Source organism: Gallinula chloropus, assembly GCF_964237585.1.
Source record: "Gallinula chloropus genome assembly, chromosome: 15".
Lineage (NCBI taxonomy): Eukaryota > Metazoa > Chordata > Aves > Gruiformes > Rallidae > Gallinula > Gallinula chloropus.
The window spans coordinates 4,340,338-4,360,639 of NC_140100.1; the positions used below are offsets into that span (position 1 = coordinate 4,340,338).

Consider the following 20,302-nt stretch of genomic DNA (forward strand, 5'->3'; position numbering starts at 1 on the left):
ATATGTTGCAGCTGTGGCACTGCAACAGCATGATTTAATTTGTGTGTGTGTGTGGCTGCGGGGCAGTTCATCCCTCCAACGTCTTGCGGCATGGCAGAGCCAGCAGCAGTGGAAGTGGGGGGGTGGGGTTTGGTCATCCCCTCCCAAAAGAGAGGGGGGAAAACCCCCTGCTTCACCTCCCGTGCACAGCTTTGGAGAGGAGATGGGAAAAGGAGCAACTAGAGGAAAATGTCCATTTCCATCAAAATTTGAAGGAGGTTGGGGTTTGTCCAAGCCAAGGAAAGAAAAAGGCAGAAAATATCTATCTATCCAACAACTGCTTTCTGTGTATAAAGAAAAAGAGGATGAAAATGATGTTGCTCCCTGCTTTCCTATGTGTTCCTGGCTCCCAGGAGTGCTGGGGCTGCGTGCCTGCCTGGGCAGGGGTAGCACTCAGAGTTTGCTTCCTGAGGGAAAGGGATGGAGGTTTCTGCCGCAGGAGGTTTCTGCTGCAGACCCCCCACCCCAGGGGCTCCCTCTCTCAGCAGGTCCTCCCTAACCCCTGGCCCTCCACCAGCTCGTAAAGCTGCTGCATTCCCGCACAGCTCCTTGGCCAGACCCTGAGAGCTGTCTTGGGAACTTTCTTTGTCAGCGCTCTGAGTTCAAGGGGGTTTTGACTGTGGAGGTTTTATCTTTGCCTTCCCTGTGGCTGGAACTCAGCTTTGCTCTTGGCATTGTCATCCCCCTGCTTTACATACGGCTTCTAGAAAAAACATCCTGGGACAGTCCAGATTTCAGCCTGTCAAACCTCCGTGGGACAAGGAGTGGTGGCAGTGAAGAACTGGCAGCCCCAAGGCTTCACTGCTCCGGCTCCTTTGGGGAACCTCTGCCCTGACGTGTGATGCTGGGAGCTGAGGTCATCGCAGCATGAATGGCTCCCCTTCTGGGAGCTCCCCAGCCATGATGCTGTGCACAGGACATTTGGTGCAGGATGGTGCACCAGGAGTTTTCAGGGGCCATGGACAGGAGTCAGGCTCCCCAAACTCATTTGAATCTAAAAGGGTTTGAAGGTCTAAAACTCTCTGCATCCTAAAACCTGCCAGCTGCCCTTATATGGCTACAACCTGGAACAGCACTGTGGGAGCAAAGGAATGACTCTACCCTTCTCACAGTGCTACCTTTACACTTCCCATTTACTACTTACTGATTTCTGGATTTTACCTCTGAAGCTCCTTCCCAGCTGGCACAGCCGAAACCATCCCCTGGTTTTAAGAAACCTCAGGCCCCTCCTATATGGGTGCTGCAGCCCCCTTGCCGTGCTCTCTAGCCCAGCACTACCTGCCAGCTCGTAGGGGCAAGGTGGCTTTTTCCTGGCTTTTCTGCTTTCCTCTCGCCTCTCCTCATCAACTCGTTTGCCAAGTGGTGTAATTTTACTGCCCGGCTTAAGGAGCCAAGAAATACGTTTGCTGGTGTAAGCTCTGCATTAGATGTCGTGAAAAACATGCAGCTTCAGGGTTTTGGGAGCCAGCTCCAGAGAGCAGTGAAACACCCACAGAGCAGCGAGGCTGTGGGTTTGCAGCCTCTCCAGTTTCGCTCACGGACGCTGGTACTCGATTGCCTTCGGCCACGGGTGGTTGAGGGCAGGGATGGATCTACGGGCACACAAAGGTAACTGTAGTGCACAGGGGATGGAAGCATCAGTGGGGAGAGAGAGGAGACCATGCAATGTTCTCGTAGGTGGTGCGGTAGAAAGGGGTCCTATGCTACCGACCTCTGGGCAGGGGAAGGACTTGCCTTCTATATGCAGCACTTTCATCCACCCTCACCCTTAACATCGCAAACTCTTTCAGGTATGAACAGACTCTGGCTTGATGCTTCAGCAGAACCAAGAATAACAAAGTCCAGACCTCACCTCTGGTCTCCAAGACCCCCCAAGATCTCTTCTGCCACCTCCAGCTACTAAAAACCGCATTTTGGTCTTGATTTCTCCTGAACTTCAGGGTGCTTCAGATCTACGTGTATATTCTTGAGGCTCAGGTCCCAACACTACTACAAAACCAGCCTGCTGGTACCATCAGACTCAAAATGAATGAATCATTCATCAGAGAGCTTTGTAAAATGTCAGCCACTGACCACCTGCAGCTGCATTTCCATCCTACGTGAACATCACATTCAATGGCCACCACCAAGAGACAACAACCTCAGTAAAAACAACCTCATCCTGATGAACTAGAGGTGCTTAAACCCCCAACCCCAGCACTGCAGATTTAAACCTAACGGGGGGGATTGCACATGTCCCCACTCCAGTTGTGCCACTACAGAGCTGCTACAAAACGTGCCACTTCTCCCTAGGAAGGGAAATAACAAACGATAGCAAAAAGCTTTGAATATTTAGCAAGCTCTCAAGAACTCTAAAGACTCTCAGTTATATATGAGCAAAGGGCAAACTCCACCTCAGGCTTATTTGGGGTTTTCTGTGGCTGAGTGGCCCTTTCTCACCAGCCTGTTTTTACAGGACTGAAGCACAGAGCAGAGCAGGGAAGGAGCTGAGTTACAAGTCTCTCCTCCAGCTTTATTCCTGGCAGAGACAATTTGCAGCAGTGTTGCTCGGCACGTCAGTTCTGGCACCTGCTTACCATAAATCCCTAACGATGCTGAAAAGTTAAATGTCCATTTAGTTTCATTTCTGATTTAGATTTGGATTTCTACATACTGTGAATGCTAGAAAAAATGTTTTCCTGAAACAATATTGTGTATTTACCTTGGAGATCCTCTGTGATTGGCTGCCCTTCGCCTAAGATTTCTTTCTAAATGCAAAAGGATGCTCTACACACAGTCTAAGAGGGAGGCTTTGCCACCATCACTTGCTGATTCTTTGATACCAGCCAAGATTTTTCAAGCAGGTTCCCTTGCAGGTGGGGTGGGTCAATGCACTACTCTGGGTCTCAGAAAGCTGTGGGGTTTGAAACCCAGCAGACACTAAAGGAAGAAGAACGCCTCATGGGGTGATGTTAGCCTGTGCAGGTGGGAGTTTGGGAGTCTTTGCTCTTGGGACATGTGTGACTGCAGAAAGGAAGATGAGCACAAATAATTTAGTCCTGCTGAGTGCAAACCTGCCCATTGGCTGCATGGCTGAGAAAGGCTCCTCAACCTCAGAGGGGCTGTGCCCCAGCTGTCCCCCTCCAACCAATCTCTTCAGTGCAGCTTCCCTGTGATCAGGGTTTCGTACAGCAATTAATTACAAGGTCAGTGCAGCCTATTCAAACCTCTCTCTTGGGAGCAGAGAGTCACTGGCGAGGAGGGCACGCACCCATTCTTACTGTCCCTGGCATCCACAAGATAGATGGCCTGGTGGGACCTCCATGCCATGCCACAGGGACAGTCTCCAGCCCCAGGACCGAGCCCCTGGCCAGGTCTGTGAGCAGCTGCACCGGCAGCTGGGGAGCAATCCCACAGCCTGTGCAGGGGACAAGGGGCTGATGGGGTCTGGCTGTAAAATCTGGGATGACATTTTCTCTCCACTCACTTTCAACCCTGGCAAACACGCTCTGGGCGCTGCAATCTGCCTGAGAACCTCTCTGTGTGCAGATGTCCTGCAAAAAACTACACCCACAGCTGTAGATCGCAGAGCCCTCCCCAATCCGGTGGTTAGCAACAATGAATGATGATTTTTCTAATGGGAACTGGCCAGCATTCAACTCACTCCTTGATTATTACTTTTTTTTTTTTTTAAGCAAAGACTATTTATATCAAGAGACTCAGAGTAAGGAGACTCTTCAATTTATTCAAGATCAAAAAGCAGCCAAACAGGGAGATTTCTGGAAGCTCAAGCTATAAGGCCTTGTACCAGAGCAGGCAGACCCCAAACTGAGACCACAGCAACATCAGTGCACATAAAGCACCAAAACCATGGGGTGTCCTGGCTCCTCAGGCTCCCCACTTTGGGTCCTGTGAGGACACGAGTGGGTGGGTGAGCACGGGAAGGGGACGGCACAGAGACGTGCAGTGTCCATTCAGTCATCATCACCCAAATACCCTTCCTGGTTGGTGGCTCGGGACAGTCCAGCACACCGGGATGAGCACACTGCCTATGGCACAACCAGCACAACCCCATGGGAATGTGGTGGGGGACAGTCACCCCCCCATCCTCCTGGCTGGCTCTCTGCTCTGCTGAGCCCCTCCTCTCTGACGTTTCCAAACTCACTAAGCCTTTTTCCTTCCAAACGTGAACTAGGCAAGAAGAATAAGTTCACACTTGGAAAAAAGAAAAAAAAAAAGACTTTTTTTTCTTTAAAACACACCTCTTTTTGGGTTCCTGACAAAGCAATATTCTCCAGGCCAGTTGGAATCTGGAAAAATATACTTACTCAACCTAGCCACCATGACTCCAATAACAATTATAAAATGTCCAATAAAACTTGCATGTAATGTCAATTCAAATCTTGAAAAGCAGAATTAAGTGGTATATCAACATTAAACTTTATTGCTTCCTTTGCAGAGCAGAAGTATTGTCAATAAAAGTCATTCTGAATGAAGAAAAGGGCAGTAAATATTAAATAAACAGGTTTTTGTTGAAATGCTATAAATGCACCAGAGCTGCATTTTACACTGGGACCCTTTTTTCCTTTGCAGACTCCCCTCATGATAGAAATAAGTAATTGCAAACTATCAATAAAGCACCAATTAAAGGGTGGTTAGATGCATGCATTTACAATATGTCATTATGAGCCTTTATTGTATGTAGTTGGCTTTTTCAGATCCCACTGGCTCCATCTGAATTCCCCCAGCACGGAGCTGTGCTGCTCGTTAGGGGCCCTCGGAGGAGCCATGAGGGCACTGGAGGTGCGTGCCAGCCCGACAGAGAAGCCCTGAGCTGAGAAGGGGATGAGAGAGGAGCATTTGGCCATGGAAGTTTTTTCTGGCAGAGATGTGAGGACAAAGCATCACCATCCCAGTCCACCATGCTGTTATTTTCCTGTCAACGCAGAAGCGAGCAGAGCACGACAGCTCTGCCCTGAGACTGCCCAAGCCTGGAAGCTGACACCTTGGTTTGTTTTCTGACAGGCCACTCATCTGAGTCTACTCATCTTAGATGGAGCCCTCACCATCCTCTCTGCACTTCTTCACATGCAAAAGTACTACTGCTCACAATTCCTGCTTGCTAATCCAACCTCCACCAGTGATGATTCCACACCCAGCTCCTTCCACAATGAGCAGCTGACACAGACAGGATGTTTTGCTTTGCCCATGAGACAAAAGAGCAGCTTCTCTTTTCTTTTAAAGGAATATAATTCTGAACATAATTCTCCCAGTGACACTGAAAATCTCAGGTGCGATGCCCATCACAAACACGACTGGCACCTCGTGGAGCAATGCTGGAGACCTCTTTGGGTCAGACCTCTTATTTCCTGCTGCTGGGACCTCCAGCTGCCTGAGAAGATGTATCCTAACAAAACCAAATGCTAAAAAGTGTGCCAAGCAAGCAAAGGTACAAGGTCTATGTTCTGTGGTACCCAGACACATCAGGATGTATATAGGGAGCAGGAGAAAGAGGGGGCATCTCCATGAGGACACAAATCCCATGGCTTTTATGTCAGCCCTTTAAAATCTGATCAGCATTTTCATGGTTTACCAAGGGAGTTTATAAGCTGTTCTCCTCTTTAATCATCACATGTATTTACAGGAAGCAGTAACAGCTACTGAGGATGAATTTCATGATGCTGAAATGATACTGAACAAACTCCACAGCCAGCAAGGGCTGAACACTGTGCTTCTGCAAGTCAGGGGGGTGGGGGTTTAACAAGCTCTTTGAATTATGGTGGGGCAGAGACTAGAGAAATCCACTGTGGTCTAGGAAAATATATATGCAGGAGCTTCCGTCCTCTGACTTTTCCACAGGTTTATTTATTTAATTTTAAATTAAATTAAAATCAATTGCAACATGAATGCCATTAATTTTTGAATAAATTATTTTCTCTATGAACCCAGGCTCAGTAAATCCGGTGGTTCTAAGAGCCAGCTCGTTTTTAAAGATAAAGACCAGCCTTTGCATCTTAAATATAAAAAAAATCTAAAAATATCCCTTCAAAGAGTGAAAGATGTCTCTAAAAATGAACTTTTGGAGAAATTGCAAGTATTCATCCTAGCCTTCCAGAGCTGCCAGATCAGACAGCTCTTTGCACTACTCCTGAGCTGGTATTTCTCTTTTCTATATATCTATAGGAATGGAAACCGAAGCAGCAGCAAGGGAAACAAGCCTCCAGCTACACACTAAGAGCAGCCACGCCAGCGCGAACCACCCGAGAGCCAACAGTTAATAGCTGTGAATCATCTTGATTCATTCAGCCTGAACTCTTGACCTGCGGATTGAGTCAGTTCCTCTGGATGCTGCTCCTGCTCGGAGAAGATGGGCTCCAGAGAACCACACTGGTGCCATGATGACAGCGTTACTGTACTGGCACATGTGCCCACATCCCTGCTGCACGTTATGAAGCCAGTGTTAAGAATGCATGTGTTTGCAACTTGGACATCCAGCTCCCAGCCCATGATCCCAGCCCACCTTATGGCACCCAGCTGCATGCAGCTCTGGGCTGCAGGGATGTTTTACACCCAGGGAATATCCCCTGCTCCTTCCCAGATGAAGAACGTGACCCTTCGGATACAAAGCCAGGAGCATTTGGTGGCCCTGCCTGTGGCAGGGGTGTTGGAACTCTATGATCCTTGGGGTCCCTTCCAACCCATATGATTCTATGATTCTATGGTCTCACCTGGAAGAGGATCTGCAAGAGGCCATGCACGATGCACATCCGCCGTCCCAGGAAGAGAAAGAAGGGCACCACCAGCTCGATGAAGTGATTGACCAGCGTCTCGAACTGATGGAACCACCATGGCGAGCGATGCATGAAGTAGGCGATGGGGTTGGGCACTGGCTGCGTCTGAAAGACGGAAGCAAACTGGAATCAATCCCCCTCCCAGCTTCATCACCGGGGGGAGCTACAGAGCTCTTGGTCTTTTCCCTTATTTCTCCCTAAGTTTGCTCACAGAACCATCCTTCGCCTCTGCACACTCTTTTCAGATAAAATCACTTCATTCATTGTTTTCTCATGCAAACCCAAGGAATTTTTTAACCAATACATCTTTCAAACAGCCAAGAGGTTTCATTTTCTCTTTTTTCAACATAACCAAAACCCCACTCACCTTAAATTAAAACCACTATTATTTAACACTAAAATGTTACACACAGCTCAACGCTGATGGATGTTAAATTGCTCTGTGTGAATGCTGAAGTCCATCAGAGCAAGGAAGCAGATACAGAAACCGAGAAAAAGATTTTCTCAGGGTCACACAGTAGGTCAAGCTGAGCCAGGAATGGAAACCAGATTTCAAAACCTAGGAGATATTCTTTCAAAATGTTTAAATTTGAAATAAATGTGGTGGTAGAGTTGCTTTCCAAAATCATAATTTGGGAGAGGAAAGTGTAATTCCTCTAAACATACTTTATTGGTCTAAGGTATTCGTATACTGGCCTTGGGACAATATTATTCTTCTGTTGGTCCTGAAATTTTTTGACACTGGCAGATCTTCTATCCAGTACAATAAAGCTGAAAATTTTACAAAGGAAAGAAAACCAAACCCTGATATTTTAGTAAGTGCCACCCTTCTAAACGCTGCAGTTTGATCAAAAAGAAAGAAGTTGGTAATTTATCTTAGCGTATCTGACAAGCTCAAATTCGTTAGTGTTGTTTTAAAACTGCCACAGAAAAAAAAGAGAAGATGAAGACACAAATTTTAATTGAAGGAGACACAACACATCTTTAAATTATTTGTAGTTAAATAAAAAATACAAACAAAAAAGGGAAAATACAGTACTACGCATGGCAGCTGAGTGTGCTTCCACTGCCAAATCCCACAACTATTGTAATTCCTTATTAGCAAAGCTGGGATTAATAAAGTTGTTCCTTTATATGGGTTTGAGGCTGCTGTAACCCCTTAGGACAGGAGACCGCATCCTTCCTTCCTCGGACACCGGCGCCGGATGGAGCGGTGTCGGGGTCAAGGAGCTCTGCCAAGTCCACTCCGGCAAGGGGGTGGGAGGTCAGGGCCTCCCCCCATCCTAGGGCAGCGGCAGCAGCCCCGGGTGCCACCGAGGGTCCTTCCCCTCTGCACGAGACCTGTTTCGAGTTAAACTCCTTGTTGGACTGCTCTTGAGCATTCCCAGAACGTCAGGGAGGCTCACAAAGAGATTTATTTACCTTGATCCCAAATTGCTGAGAAATGCTTTTATCCTTCCAAAAAGGCAGGTTGCCTTCTTGGCTGCTTCTATTATTATTTTATTTTAAGTGCTTTAACCAAAACCGACCTAGATGAGCTATCAGCCACACAAGTCGCAACGTTTAGCCCAAGGAACCCCCGTTTCCAGCATGTAACTGCCTGATCCCAACACAGCAAAGCATCAGAAAGGCGGCACTAGCTCTTACCTCCTCTTGCGTCGCAGCCACCGCCTGCTTCCCATCAGCTGTGTGCCAGGGAAGTGTGCCTGGATCCGCCCCCTGCGACACAGGCAGCACTTATGGCCAGGGACCACGGAGAACAGGCAGTACTACACCAGTAATTACACAGAATCATAGAATGGTTTCGGTGGGAAAAGACCTTCAAGATCATTGAGCCCAACCATCTATCCAGCCCTACTGGGTCCAACACTTGACTGTGTCACCAAGCACATCATCTACTCTTCTTTTAAGCACCTCCAGGGATGGTGACTCATTCACCTCCCTGGGCAGCCTGTGCCCGTATCCGACAACGCTTTCAGTAAAGAAGTTTTTCCTAATATCCAACACAAATTACCCCTGATGCAACTTCAAGGATGTTTCCCCTTGTCTTGACCCTAGCTACTAGGGAGAAAAGACCAACCCCCACCTTGCTACAACCACCTTTTAGGTCATTGCAGAGACCGATGAGGTCTCCTCTTAGTGTCCTTTTCTCCTGAGAAGTGATGTACCCATTCACAAAATTAAATCTTGTAACACAACAGCACTACACATTTGACTGTGGCTTTGCAAGGCTGAGCTGACACTGTTTAAATTTAAAGCAAAGACCATGTTTAGCTTTTTGGTTCCTCATCTCTTCACTGCAGGCTCATCCTGATGTTCTCATCTACCAAGGCCAGCTGCAGACAGTGAAACCTGCCGGTTGCTTTGGGTCGGGACTCAAGATATCATCCCCCCCCCGAATCTGCTGTGTGTAAAAGGGCAGAAAGGTGAAATTCTCGCCCCTGGTCTCACTGCAGCGGGACAAGGAGCAGAAGGAAGTTTGGGCTCATGTAGCAGCCATGACCAGGCTGGCATGAGAAGAGCGCAGGCTGGCGACCTGGGTCTGCTGTGGTTTGATGTGGTTTTGGTTTTTAGCAGCAGTCTAATTCTTACCCTGAAGTAGAAATGGGGCAAAAGGAGAAGTGAGGCACAGAAATCCAGCGTGGGTTAATAATTCACGTGCAGGTGTTGTAACGCTGCCATCCTTCACCTTATCAGCACAGCACTATCACGCTGTCAGCAGGGGCAATGCTGCTCCACAGGCAGGAGAACTCAAGTGACAGGCAAGACCAAACCTCTAAACTGGCAGGACCCACAGCACAAGGATCAGATGTCTCCTCGGCTCTTGTTGGCACAGAGGGAAAGAAATGCATTTGGTAAGGGCAGCGCTGGTGATGGAGCCTGTAGTGACACCCTTCCTTACCACCGCTGCAGCCGCTTCTCCAGCGTGTAAACCTTGAGTAGGTAAAACAGAACACAGAGATAGAGGAGTGGTTCACATCTATCAGAAATTCGTTAAAAGGCTGCTGGGGGAGGAGAGCACTCTGTGTGTGTGTGTGTGTTCCTCCCAATGCCTTCCAGATGCTGCGAGCACGGGCGTAGCGCGGCACAGGTTTCCCAGGGAGAGAGCTGTGTTTACCCAGGCAGGGGTGCTGAGGCAAGAGCAAAGACCCAGAGCAATGTGTGAATCACCACGGTGCTGAACACAGGCGCCCGGGATGCTGGGAAGCTTTCTGGTTGCTTTTTGTGCCTGAGCTGTCTGCTGCCCAGGGGTACCAGGTGCCCTCTTCGGTGATCCCACCGCACAGCACCCAGCTGGGCTGGGTGAGAGCACCCGGGTGCACTGCTGGGGTTAGAGAGGAAACTTACCCAACACAGGCATGCCTAGTGCTTTCCCGGGGTTATCATATCCCACTGAAACATCATAGTGATGTTGGAGGCAGGGGTGTCAGAGCCTGGGAGGAGGGAAAAAAATCACACCAGGATCACTGCACCTGGCTTGTGTCATGGGGGAGTTTGAGCTTTACACTTTGCTTTGTGGCTGCTTTGCAAGAAGCATCCTAGGAAGCTGGCAGGCATTCCCCTGCATCGAGAACTGTGAACTTCTGGTGCAGAGAGACACAGAAAAATGCAGCTCCAAGTCAGATGCAATTAGACAGCAAGCCTACGGCAGACATACAGCGAAGGGAACAGAGCGGAGCCCTTGTCTGCAGCGAGCCCCATTTCTGGGTACCTCTGTGGGGCATAAAATGTTTTTAAATAAAAAAACGATTAGCAAAACCCAGCATTATGTGTCAGCACAAGGTGCAACATAATAAACCTTCTGCCTCCCTCACACCTCCAGCAGCCAGAGAAAAACTGCGCCGCAAATGTGTTTCGAAATCAGATTGGGGCAAATTAATTCCATAATTCACGGGGCAGATTTGTAACGTGTGACTGTGGGGCGACACGCGGCGGGGGCTGCTGAATGGATTCTGGGTCGCCAGCTAAGGCATGTTCTCTGGCTTGTATCTACCCGGTTTTACGAGGGCTGGTAACAGATTCTAAAAATATGCACAATAAACTGTTTTTTCTCCCTAAGGGGTCTATGGTTTAATTATGTTCTTAGTGAGAACCATTAAAGTGCTAAGTACCTGAAGACTCCTAATTTACTAAACTATACGCTACTAAAACCCAACAGAAGGCTATTATACACCAGAGTAAACGCTCTTCTCTGGGACTGTAAATGCATATGGTCTCTCCTCCCAGCCTCCTTATTGGTATGGCATTACATAAACTCCGACAGAGTATTTAATCCCAGTGTTAGATACCCCAGCTCAGCCTAGGGAAATCTCCAGGCTCTCCTACACGTGTGCATGAAAACAAGTCCCACATTGTCCTCGAACAACCCGCTGCTCAGACCAGGCTGGGGATGTTATTCTTACAGCTTGAGCAGCACAACGCCCATCCAAGTAACGTACGGCACGGGAGTGTGAAGTTGGAGGGTAGAGAAGACCCTGTCCTCTCAGAATCACAAAGGAGGAGGAGCCCAAAGATTTCAGTTTTCTCTTTTGCAGTGATGGGCTTTCACTTTCCTCCACTGTACAAGATGCTTCAGAAGCCTCGGTTGTATCTGCCTGCTTGCCTGAGCACTTCAACAGCCCAAGTTCTTAAGGTGTCTTTCAAAAACCACTAGTGAGTTATGAATCAGCTTCAGAAAAGTGAACAAACCCCCCAACTACTCTACCTTGTGCAAGGTAAACTTAGATTATCTTTTGGTTCAGATAAGCAAAAGTATACTGGGCATTAATATTAAAACACCACTAAAGGCAGCTGTTCAAAACATCACCCTGCATGCCTATTGCACAAGTCTGGCTTGGTGAAAAACAAAGCAATCCATAAATGTTACAATACGCTCTGGGTATTATAGAGTTGCTTTTCCCATCAAAAGGCCCATACTTAACCACAAGACTCGAATCGGAGCGCACCTAATGGCAGACAAATCCAGAAAAACAGAAGGAAACAACATCAGAAAATATAAACAAATGATTGGAAGAAGCAACTATTTTGTCAGAGGAAACAGGATTAACTTGATACGATGAACATTTCAGTAGCAGTAGCACTGGAGGTTCCACCAGTTAAAAGAGGGAGAAGCCTTTGGCACACAGAGAAAGGCATGAAGAAGAGTGGTACCCTGGAAAACCAGGCTGAGAAGTATTAGTGCATATTTTCCTGAGCGTTTGTGGAAGGTACTACATGATGAACTACACAGCACAGTTCTCCAGCTTCCCAAGGCACCAAGGCATGAACTCATCTTCTCAGCTACAAAGAAAAGCTCTCAACTTTCTTGTACTTTGGACCAAAATAAGAAATAAAGAAAAAAAAGGATTCTCCACCATAGAGCATAATTTGATCAACATGATCCAGCAAGGCTCTGCCAGCCTATTCTGCTTCAGATCTTGACCCTTCCTCCTTACGCATCTGCACATCAAAGCTCCACTTTCCCAAGCCCGAGCAGAAACAGCTTCCCAGCCTCATGCAGAAGAGCAAGAGGCAGCAAGCAGAAAGCAGATAAACTGGGTCACTCACAGCTGCTGGGAAGTGTGGGAAGATGGGTGTCTTGACTGACGTCAGACCGTCTCATGCTCTACAGTAACCAGGGGCTCCTGCAAAACACCCTTCTCCATAACGGGGAGATCGTGGGGAGCTGCTGCTTCCTCGCCAGCGAGACTTTGTGGTAGGCGCTCTGCATGTGCAGCAGCCTTGATTGATGAACAGTGCAGTGATTCTGCACAAAGATACACGTGTAGGCTAGGGCTCTGAAAGGAAATTGAGCAGCAAACTGCTCAGGCCCTTCTGTAAATCCCAGCCACACCTCACGCCACGTGTATTCTGTGCATACATGCACACATGCCTCCATCGGCATGCACACTACGGACACATTTGCATACACAACAGCTAATGGGTTAAAAATAGGCCCCTTGAAACTTTCCAATTCTTAATCTGATTCCAATCAAAATAAAGTAATAAGAAAAAAAGTTTAGAAGTTCTATTTGTCTTAAAACACACAGCGATCTGATGTCCGAGTGGGTCACAAGGGGTCAGCTCTTCAGTAATGCACTATCAAACTAACTCTCAACAGATCTGTTAGAAAGAAAAGTTACCTATATGTTCTTGCCAGGCAGAGCTTCCCCTGTCCAGTCAATAGTAATATTCAGTTCATAGAAAAACATACCGAAATCTGCCTGCTTTAAGACAGCAATCCAAGCCAAGGAGATGTGTGTTTGACTCTGTGCCAGCACAACCATAAAATGTTGGCAATTTAGTAGAGACGTAGTGCCGCGCCACTCTCCCAAAGGACCTAAATAAACTTCAGATGTAGAACATATATTTTTACTTTTCATATATATAAATCTGCTGTTTCATTTTTAACTCCTTTCCCCAGCCGTTCCCTCTGCCTAAGGTTTTTCAGAGCTGAAACAGGTCCCCCCACTCCTCCCAGCTGAGCGAAGCTTCAGCAACGAAAAGTTAAAAGCATGAAAAATCAGAGAAATGATTCACGTCTGGGCGTTGGGTTTCTTGGGGAACGATGGCTGCACAGGAGGCTGCAGACGCTAGAGGGGAAAGGGGCTTGGGAGAAAATTCTGCTGTGCAATTTCATGCCTCAGCATTACAAAGTATCCCAAGGAATTTATTTTATTTTTTTTTTTTTGGCTATTCACAAAGTTGCACTTGCAAAGCCACCAGCGTAGGTGAAACCTTCCTGCCACTTCTGTGACACTGAGCTACAGAGCCAAGCTTTGCTCATGATGAGTCAGCTCTGATTTACACCAGCACGAGCGAGGATGTGCTTTACCAGGGGTGCTCTGAATGATGGATTTTTGAATTCCAACAAGTTGGGTGGGGGCAGAATGCTCTGTAGCAGCACTGTTTGCTTTTCCAGACTGCACCCTACCTCCTGGTCAGAGCTATCCTTCTCCGATAATAAAGACCACATTTCCACCGCCCACAGCATACCTGTTTATTGACACTATTCCTCCATAGCGTGCCTCCGAGCTGCTTGCTGTATATAGAGTTAATTGTGGATGTATTACAGATTCACCTATTTATTCTGTACATTCTTGGAGGGATCCAGAGCTAAAATTACACAAGGAACCACTGAACTGTTCAGGCTATTTATTTGTTCAAAATCCCTTTAAAATAATTAGCAGGGCCTGGAACAGACATCTTGGCTCTGGTGAGGCCAGAAGACGCTGGTGCAACCAACTGCAGGTCATTACCACCCTTGGGGAGAAGACTTGTTTATTAAGAGCACCAGAGAGCACCAGAGATGGGTCACATTTGGTTTAGGGAGTGGACCAGGCTGTAAGAAACAGGAGCTAAGAGCAATACATCCTTACCATAAAGGTCTCATCCCAAAGGCAACGGGGAAGTTGCAGCAAACCTTCTCCAGGCTGGATATCCAGCTGCCATCAGAGGGTGCTTTCCTTGTGGGTCTCATACTCTGAGGTTTTTCTGCCACAGAAATGTGCTCCCTGGCCCAGCGTTTTCCAACGGAGCTCACCTTCCCCAGCGGATCGTGAAGCAGGTCACTCACCAATATTTTAAATTGCCATTTAAGAGCATATTGCAAATGTGATCCTTTAATTGGTCACTATTACGGCTCTCTATTAGAGAAGACAAGTTTTTCCACACAAGGTAAGCCCTTGCAAAAGCACTGAAAATGTTTAAAAACAACCCAGTCCTGATATATTTATTATATATTTCTCTATATATAAATAATTTCATGAAAAGGAACGTACTGAGTGGAAACTCCATTTAAAATGTGATCCCAGATGGTGGCAAAGCTCTAAAATTGCAAGGCAACATGTAAAGAAAGATTAACGACCTCAAACAGGCCCAAATTTATGAGGTGAAAGCCCCTGTAATCCTAGAGAAAAATGATACCAAGCGTTAGACTAGACAGCTAGAAAATACCTCTGCTTAGTTCATGTGGCCTCTGCCATTTTACATTTTCTTTTAACACACATTACTTTTGGGTTCATTTAGTCTTTTCTCCTGCAGACCAGAGGTATCGCTTCGGTACATGAGCATGAGGACAGATTTGCCAGGTCCCACCAGGTACCCCCTTATGAAATCACATACCAGGTAACAGCTACGCTGCCACATCCTGGGAATAAGCAGCTGAAAGGAGGGAAAACAGAGCCAGGACACCACATCAAGATGCGAAGCTCCACCATCAAGAGGACTGAGATGACAGCACTTAACATTTCCAACACTAAGATTCATGCAGTTCCTCGTTCTGCCCAAATAGAAAATGCTTTGAAGGAAAGGATGGCAACATCTCATCCCAAAGAGCATGGCTCAACCCCAGCGACCAGCATCTTCCATGCTCTTATCTCTAGCTAGGACCAGATGAGACCTCTGGGTCCCACAGCCCATGTCCCCGAGATCTCTGGCACCCTGAAGATCCCCTTGAAAATCCTGTCCTGTCCATCCCTCTGGTACTTTTGTAAAGTCACTTACGATTCAATGATGAAGCTTAAGAGTCAATTACTTCACTTACATGGTCTTCAGCATTTCTCTGCAAGCATTTTCAATGAACTGTGATTTTCTGACCTTTACAGCAGAGTTCTTGGCACACTGGAGTCGATAACACAGCCATGGAACGATATCAAAATTAGTATGTTCTTTAAACCAGCACAAACAAAAGGATATTCAGTCAACACCATGTGGCGAGGCAGCACGGAGCCAGCGCTGCTGTCATGTCACCCAGGGCTGCTTTGCTGAGCTCCCCATTCAGACCATGGCTATTCCCTGGTTCACTTTTAGCCCTTGGATGTAGCAGGCGAGCAGGGAGCTCTGGACACAGCACCGGGAAATGGGTGACCATAACCTGCGGGTACACAACAGGGATAAGGCCATACAAACCAAAAGCTACCCCAGGACTCCTGCCCACTGCTCTGCAAATCAAGGTCTCTGCTTTCCATCAGAAGTTGCAGAGCCCTGGGCTGTGACAGTGTTCTGCTGCCAACAGAGACACAACTACCACGGGATCAGGAAAGTGTTTAAAATTCAATCTAAGTACTAAAAATGCAGATCACAAGCTGCCCTAAGCAGCTGAAGCTGAACTTACAGCATAGAAGATGGTCAGAAGAGGAGGAAAAACTATCTGTCATGTTAAAAAAGAACAACACGAGCTTGTATTCAACTGGAACCAAGTCCATGTGCTCAGAGCACAACCTGCTCTCCCTGCTAAGCATCTACAGGCAAACTGTCTGCTGGGTGTCTCAGTACAACTCCGCTGCCTCTAGCTGAGGAGACCAGTAAGGGGCGATACCCTGCTGAGAAGCACCTTCCTCTGCCACCCATGTGAGCACCCAGGATGCCTGCTGGGACCAAGACCTGAACCAAGGCAGCTGCCAGGTTGTTTTCAGCCTTTCTGCTCTCATCCAAAAGGTGCCAGCACTCCTCCTTCCCAGTGTAGGAGGCTACGAGGTTTCCTGCAGCAGGGAAAGCCTGGGATACAGATGTGTGGGATAACAGAGCTGGAGGGTCATATCATCCTTGTGGACCTGGCCCAAACTGCAAACTATTTCCAATCCAGCCAGTGCCCATTTTCCATCTACGCTGAAGACCCCTGCAATTCAGAGTGGTGCCTTCTCTCTCTTGGATGTGCTTCAAAGGGCAAATCGGCTGCTTCAGAGAGATGGGGGAAGGAAAAGCATCTTTCTGAACATCTTTCCAACTGCTACGCCTGCTCAGGCAGACCCAGGGACCCTGGGCTTTAAACCTAACCTTTCACAACTAAAAACTTACCCACGCTGCCCTCCCAAAGGCCCTCATTACTTCACTTTTTTCCCCTTTCCAGAAGTCTGGTGCTAAAACCAGGTTCATATCTCCTTCAGAGGGCTGGCTTTTTTTTTTTTTCTTCCCCTTTTTGGTGTGTGCTCATAAATGTGACGTTCAGCACCAGGCCAAGGAACACATGGGCAAAACCCGCGGGCGGCGAACGCCAGCAAAGCCCCCGGCTCGTGCCTGTGTTTGGATTAGGCAGTTTCGTGGCCTGGACGTTTACAGTTGGGTTAGGGTTGGGTGGTTTGTGTGTTGTTTTTTTTTCCCCTCTCCCCACAACTCGAGACAAACAGTGGGATCTTTCATAGAGCGTGTTCACAAAGGGTAAATTGTGCCATTAGGAACTGACTACCTGGACGGTCATTTGAATTCTCCGAACTGGAACGACACCGCGCTCCAGGGCAAATCCAGCGCCAGGGGCAGGAGGGGGAACTCAGCCATGGGCTGCTTCATTTAACTCTCCAACTGCCCGAGAGAGCGAGGAAGCTGAACATCGTCTGTCTCCAATGCAGGCGTTTCAACCAACTCCCTGGTTTGAGCAGCCGCTGTTGTAAATCCGAGAGGTGGAAGGGGCTGAGGGTATGGTGTGAAAGGCATCCTGTGAGTCACCTGGGCTTTATGGAGAAAACTTCAAGTTGAGTCAGGAAAAAAAGGAGAATAATGTAAATGGAAGCTTTGATATTAAAATGAAACAAAAGAACGATCCCAATGATGACCAGTCATTTTTGCAAGGGTGAAACTAGCTGAAGATGGTCAGTTCCCATCCATCCTCCTGGACATTTGTACAAAGAGCTGCCATATGTTCCCATAATGCTGTTAACTGTTAACTTAAAACGTCCTTCCAAAATAACAAAAAACCTTTCACTCCATCAGAGGGGTGCAAAATGGATGGCCACCAGTAAGGAAATACATGTTTTGCCTGGGAGTCCCAGTACACAGCCTTCGAGAAGCCCAGGTAAGGCTTCTGGGGTGGGTAACGTCAGCAAAATCTGCTCCTCCATACTCTAGTTGTTGTAGCACCAGCTCTATACTTTCTTATTTATCTGGTCATTACAGGCATCAAGAAAATAAAGGTCCTTGGGATTTGAGAAAGTACACAGGGCATGGAGCCACCTTACCCTTCCATGAGGAAAAGTAGACCCAAGTACGTCCCAGAGCAGACAGAAGATGTCTCTGCTCCTACAGCCCACAGCTCTGCTCCCTGTGCTTCAGAGGCTGAAACAGATTTCTAACACACGTTCTCATCTTGTTTCACATCTTCTTCCAGCCCGATTTTCAGCAGTAACCCCTGACACCTCTGCCACATATGTTTTCCAACTTCTTGGCAGGTCTTCTTACATGGTTATAATTAAGATAATGAATATATAGATAACATAACATGGGATATGTCTTATTCCCATTTTCCTCTAGAAACTACATTGATATAAACACCAGGATGAGCCCACCCATTCTAGTCCACAGTATTCTATGAATTTAAGTATTTCTCTATAGCTGAAGTAATACAGGTCATGAATACACTGTCCAGAGGCAAAAAAATTTCTCTTCAACACTTGCTCAAAATGGTCATGGAAATTATTCATCCCTTTCAGTGATAGTGATGTGCACACTTTACAGCTCCACAGGACACACCGTGGCTGACTCAGGAGAATCGAGAACTGTTCATCTAGGAGCATTTATAGAGTAGGATGGAATAAAAATAATCCCTTTGTTTCCTAGGGGGGAAAAAAGGGGGGAAAAAAAAGAAACAAAAAGGAAGAAAAAATCTGCCAAAGCATAAAAGGTTGGAAAGCAGTGAGTGTCACCTCCTATGTTGGCCATTCTCCCAGCACAAGCAAGAGAGTAGGAAAAAGCAGGTCGCTGTCCCAAAGACGTAGCTAAAAGCTTAGCAGGGCTTACTTCTGTTTCAAGCTCTCTCCCTAGTAACAAAGGTGCAGACTGAAAGAATTCAGGACAAGTAAAACAATTCACTAGAAAACTCTTTGCCATGAGGAGCGGACGCACAAACTCTTTCAACAGCTGGATGAATCCAGCAGCCAATTCTGCTCTCTCGAGCCAAGGAATTGCACCTCTGCAGCCACTGGAACAGACACTGCGGCTTCTCATGGGGATGCCAATCAAATAACCTTCGTTTTTCATAAATTAAAGGGTTAAAATAGTGACTGCTTACAAAGCAATGGCAATTTGCAAGGAAATAATACACACAAATAGTGACAGAGATAGAAATATTAAATCCTGCTAATGCCAGGAAACAGGCCTGGGCATCTTTGGACATCTGGATACAAAAGCGTGCTTGTTATAAACGTCCTCATCCTGCTTAAGGCCCCCCTCGGGTAAAAATAACAATCACCTATATTTTTAAGGACAATTTAGGAATGGAAAGTTCTGCAGTACACTCCTAATAACTCTGGTGGTTTACCTTCCAGCAGGAAAACGTGACAGATTTTAAGTAGCACGTGCTGGAGCAGCTTGTTAACCGTGAGGGACTTCAGCCTGCCCGCGGGCTTGGGTGAAGTCTCTCCTACCAGCACGACCCAACGCATGTTTCGATGTTCAAGGGCCTCGAGGTCCATGAAGTATCACACTTGTGCAATCGCCTCGCTGGTTTGGTAAGCATTGTGTGTTTCTAGGCTTGTAAATAAATAAATAAATAAATAAATAAATAAATAAATAAATAAATAAATGGAGCCCGTAGACAAATACATTCCACCCAATAAATGTGTCGCTCCACTATCCCCGTGGACATAATAATGCCCGCACACTTGTCCCGAGTTGGACAGCTTGCAAATCATCGTCATACATAAGACTGCCGACCTAAGCCAAACGTCTTGTTTTTAACAAAGCCTTTTACCTCCTTTCCTAACGCCAAAAAACATCCCGGAGCAGGAGCTCGGAGCCCGTCTAACCGAGGGACGGCAGCCCCCTTCCTCCAGCTCTGCCTCCCCACTCGGTGCCGCGGTGCCCGTGCCGGCTGGTCCCCGTGCTGCTGCAGGGCTCGAACCGCCGTGTTTACCCGGGACGGGTTTCGGGGCTGGATTTCTCGCATATTCCCCTACCGCTGGCACCAGCCCGTCACCCCCCGGGAGAGGCACGCGCCTGCCCCAAACACTGCGCCCATTGATGCCGCGGGGCTGGGGCGATGCCGGGGCGGTGGAGGGGGGGGTGTGTGTGTGTTTGTCTGATGAAGTTAGGTTCTCGCCGGGTATTTAATATTCCCCGTCATGCAGGCCTGTTTCTCCTTGAGCCTGCCTGTCAGTTAAGCCCGGGGATGTTTATTTTAACGGCCACTTGTGGTCAAGGCTGGTGCCAGTTGTACGGCATCGGTTACGCAGATTTAACACTGGGGACTCGTCCCCCAGCTCCCAGAGCACGGAAGGCAGCCAGGGCCGCCCCGGCCTAATGTGAAACAACTGAACTCTTCCAGCAGTCCCCGCTCCAGCGTTAACCCTTGCTGGGCAGGAGTGAAGCTGCCTACACAGTGCTGCCTCATCCACAGCTCAGCCATCCTGGCAGCCACAGAAGGTGTCCCTGTCACTGTACCCCCCCAGTCTCGTCATCTCTCTTGCTCCTCAAATCCCCTCAGCAGCCAAGTGTCTTGTTGGGGTGACAATCTGAAAGCTGCATGAAGAAATAAAAAATGTATTCAGTTGCTTAAGGAAGCAGCTTTTGGAGGGAAGGAGAGG

The 20,302-nt window shown here is 47.6% G+C and overlaps 1 protein-coding gene across 1 annotated transcript in view; it reads right to left on the reverse strand.

The window, feature by feature from the left end:
* The window catches only part of LMF1 (lipase maturation factor 1), a gene marked incomplete at its 5' end in the record, with an annotated part of 201,861 nt that overhangs the window by 56,274 nt on the left and 125,285 nt on the right, over positions 1-20,302 (reverse strand). Inside the window, one exon of the mRNA XM_084271183.1 lies at positions 6,747-6,914. Within this exon, the coding sequence (XP_084127309.1) occupies positions 6,747-6,914 (168 nt within the window). The remainder of the gene's footprint in view (positions 1-6,746; positions 6,915-20,302) is intronic.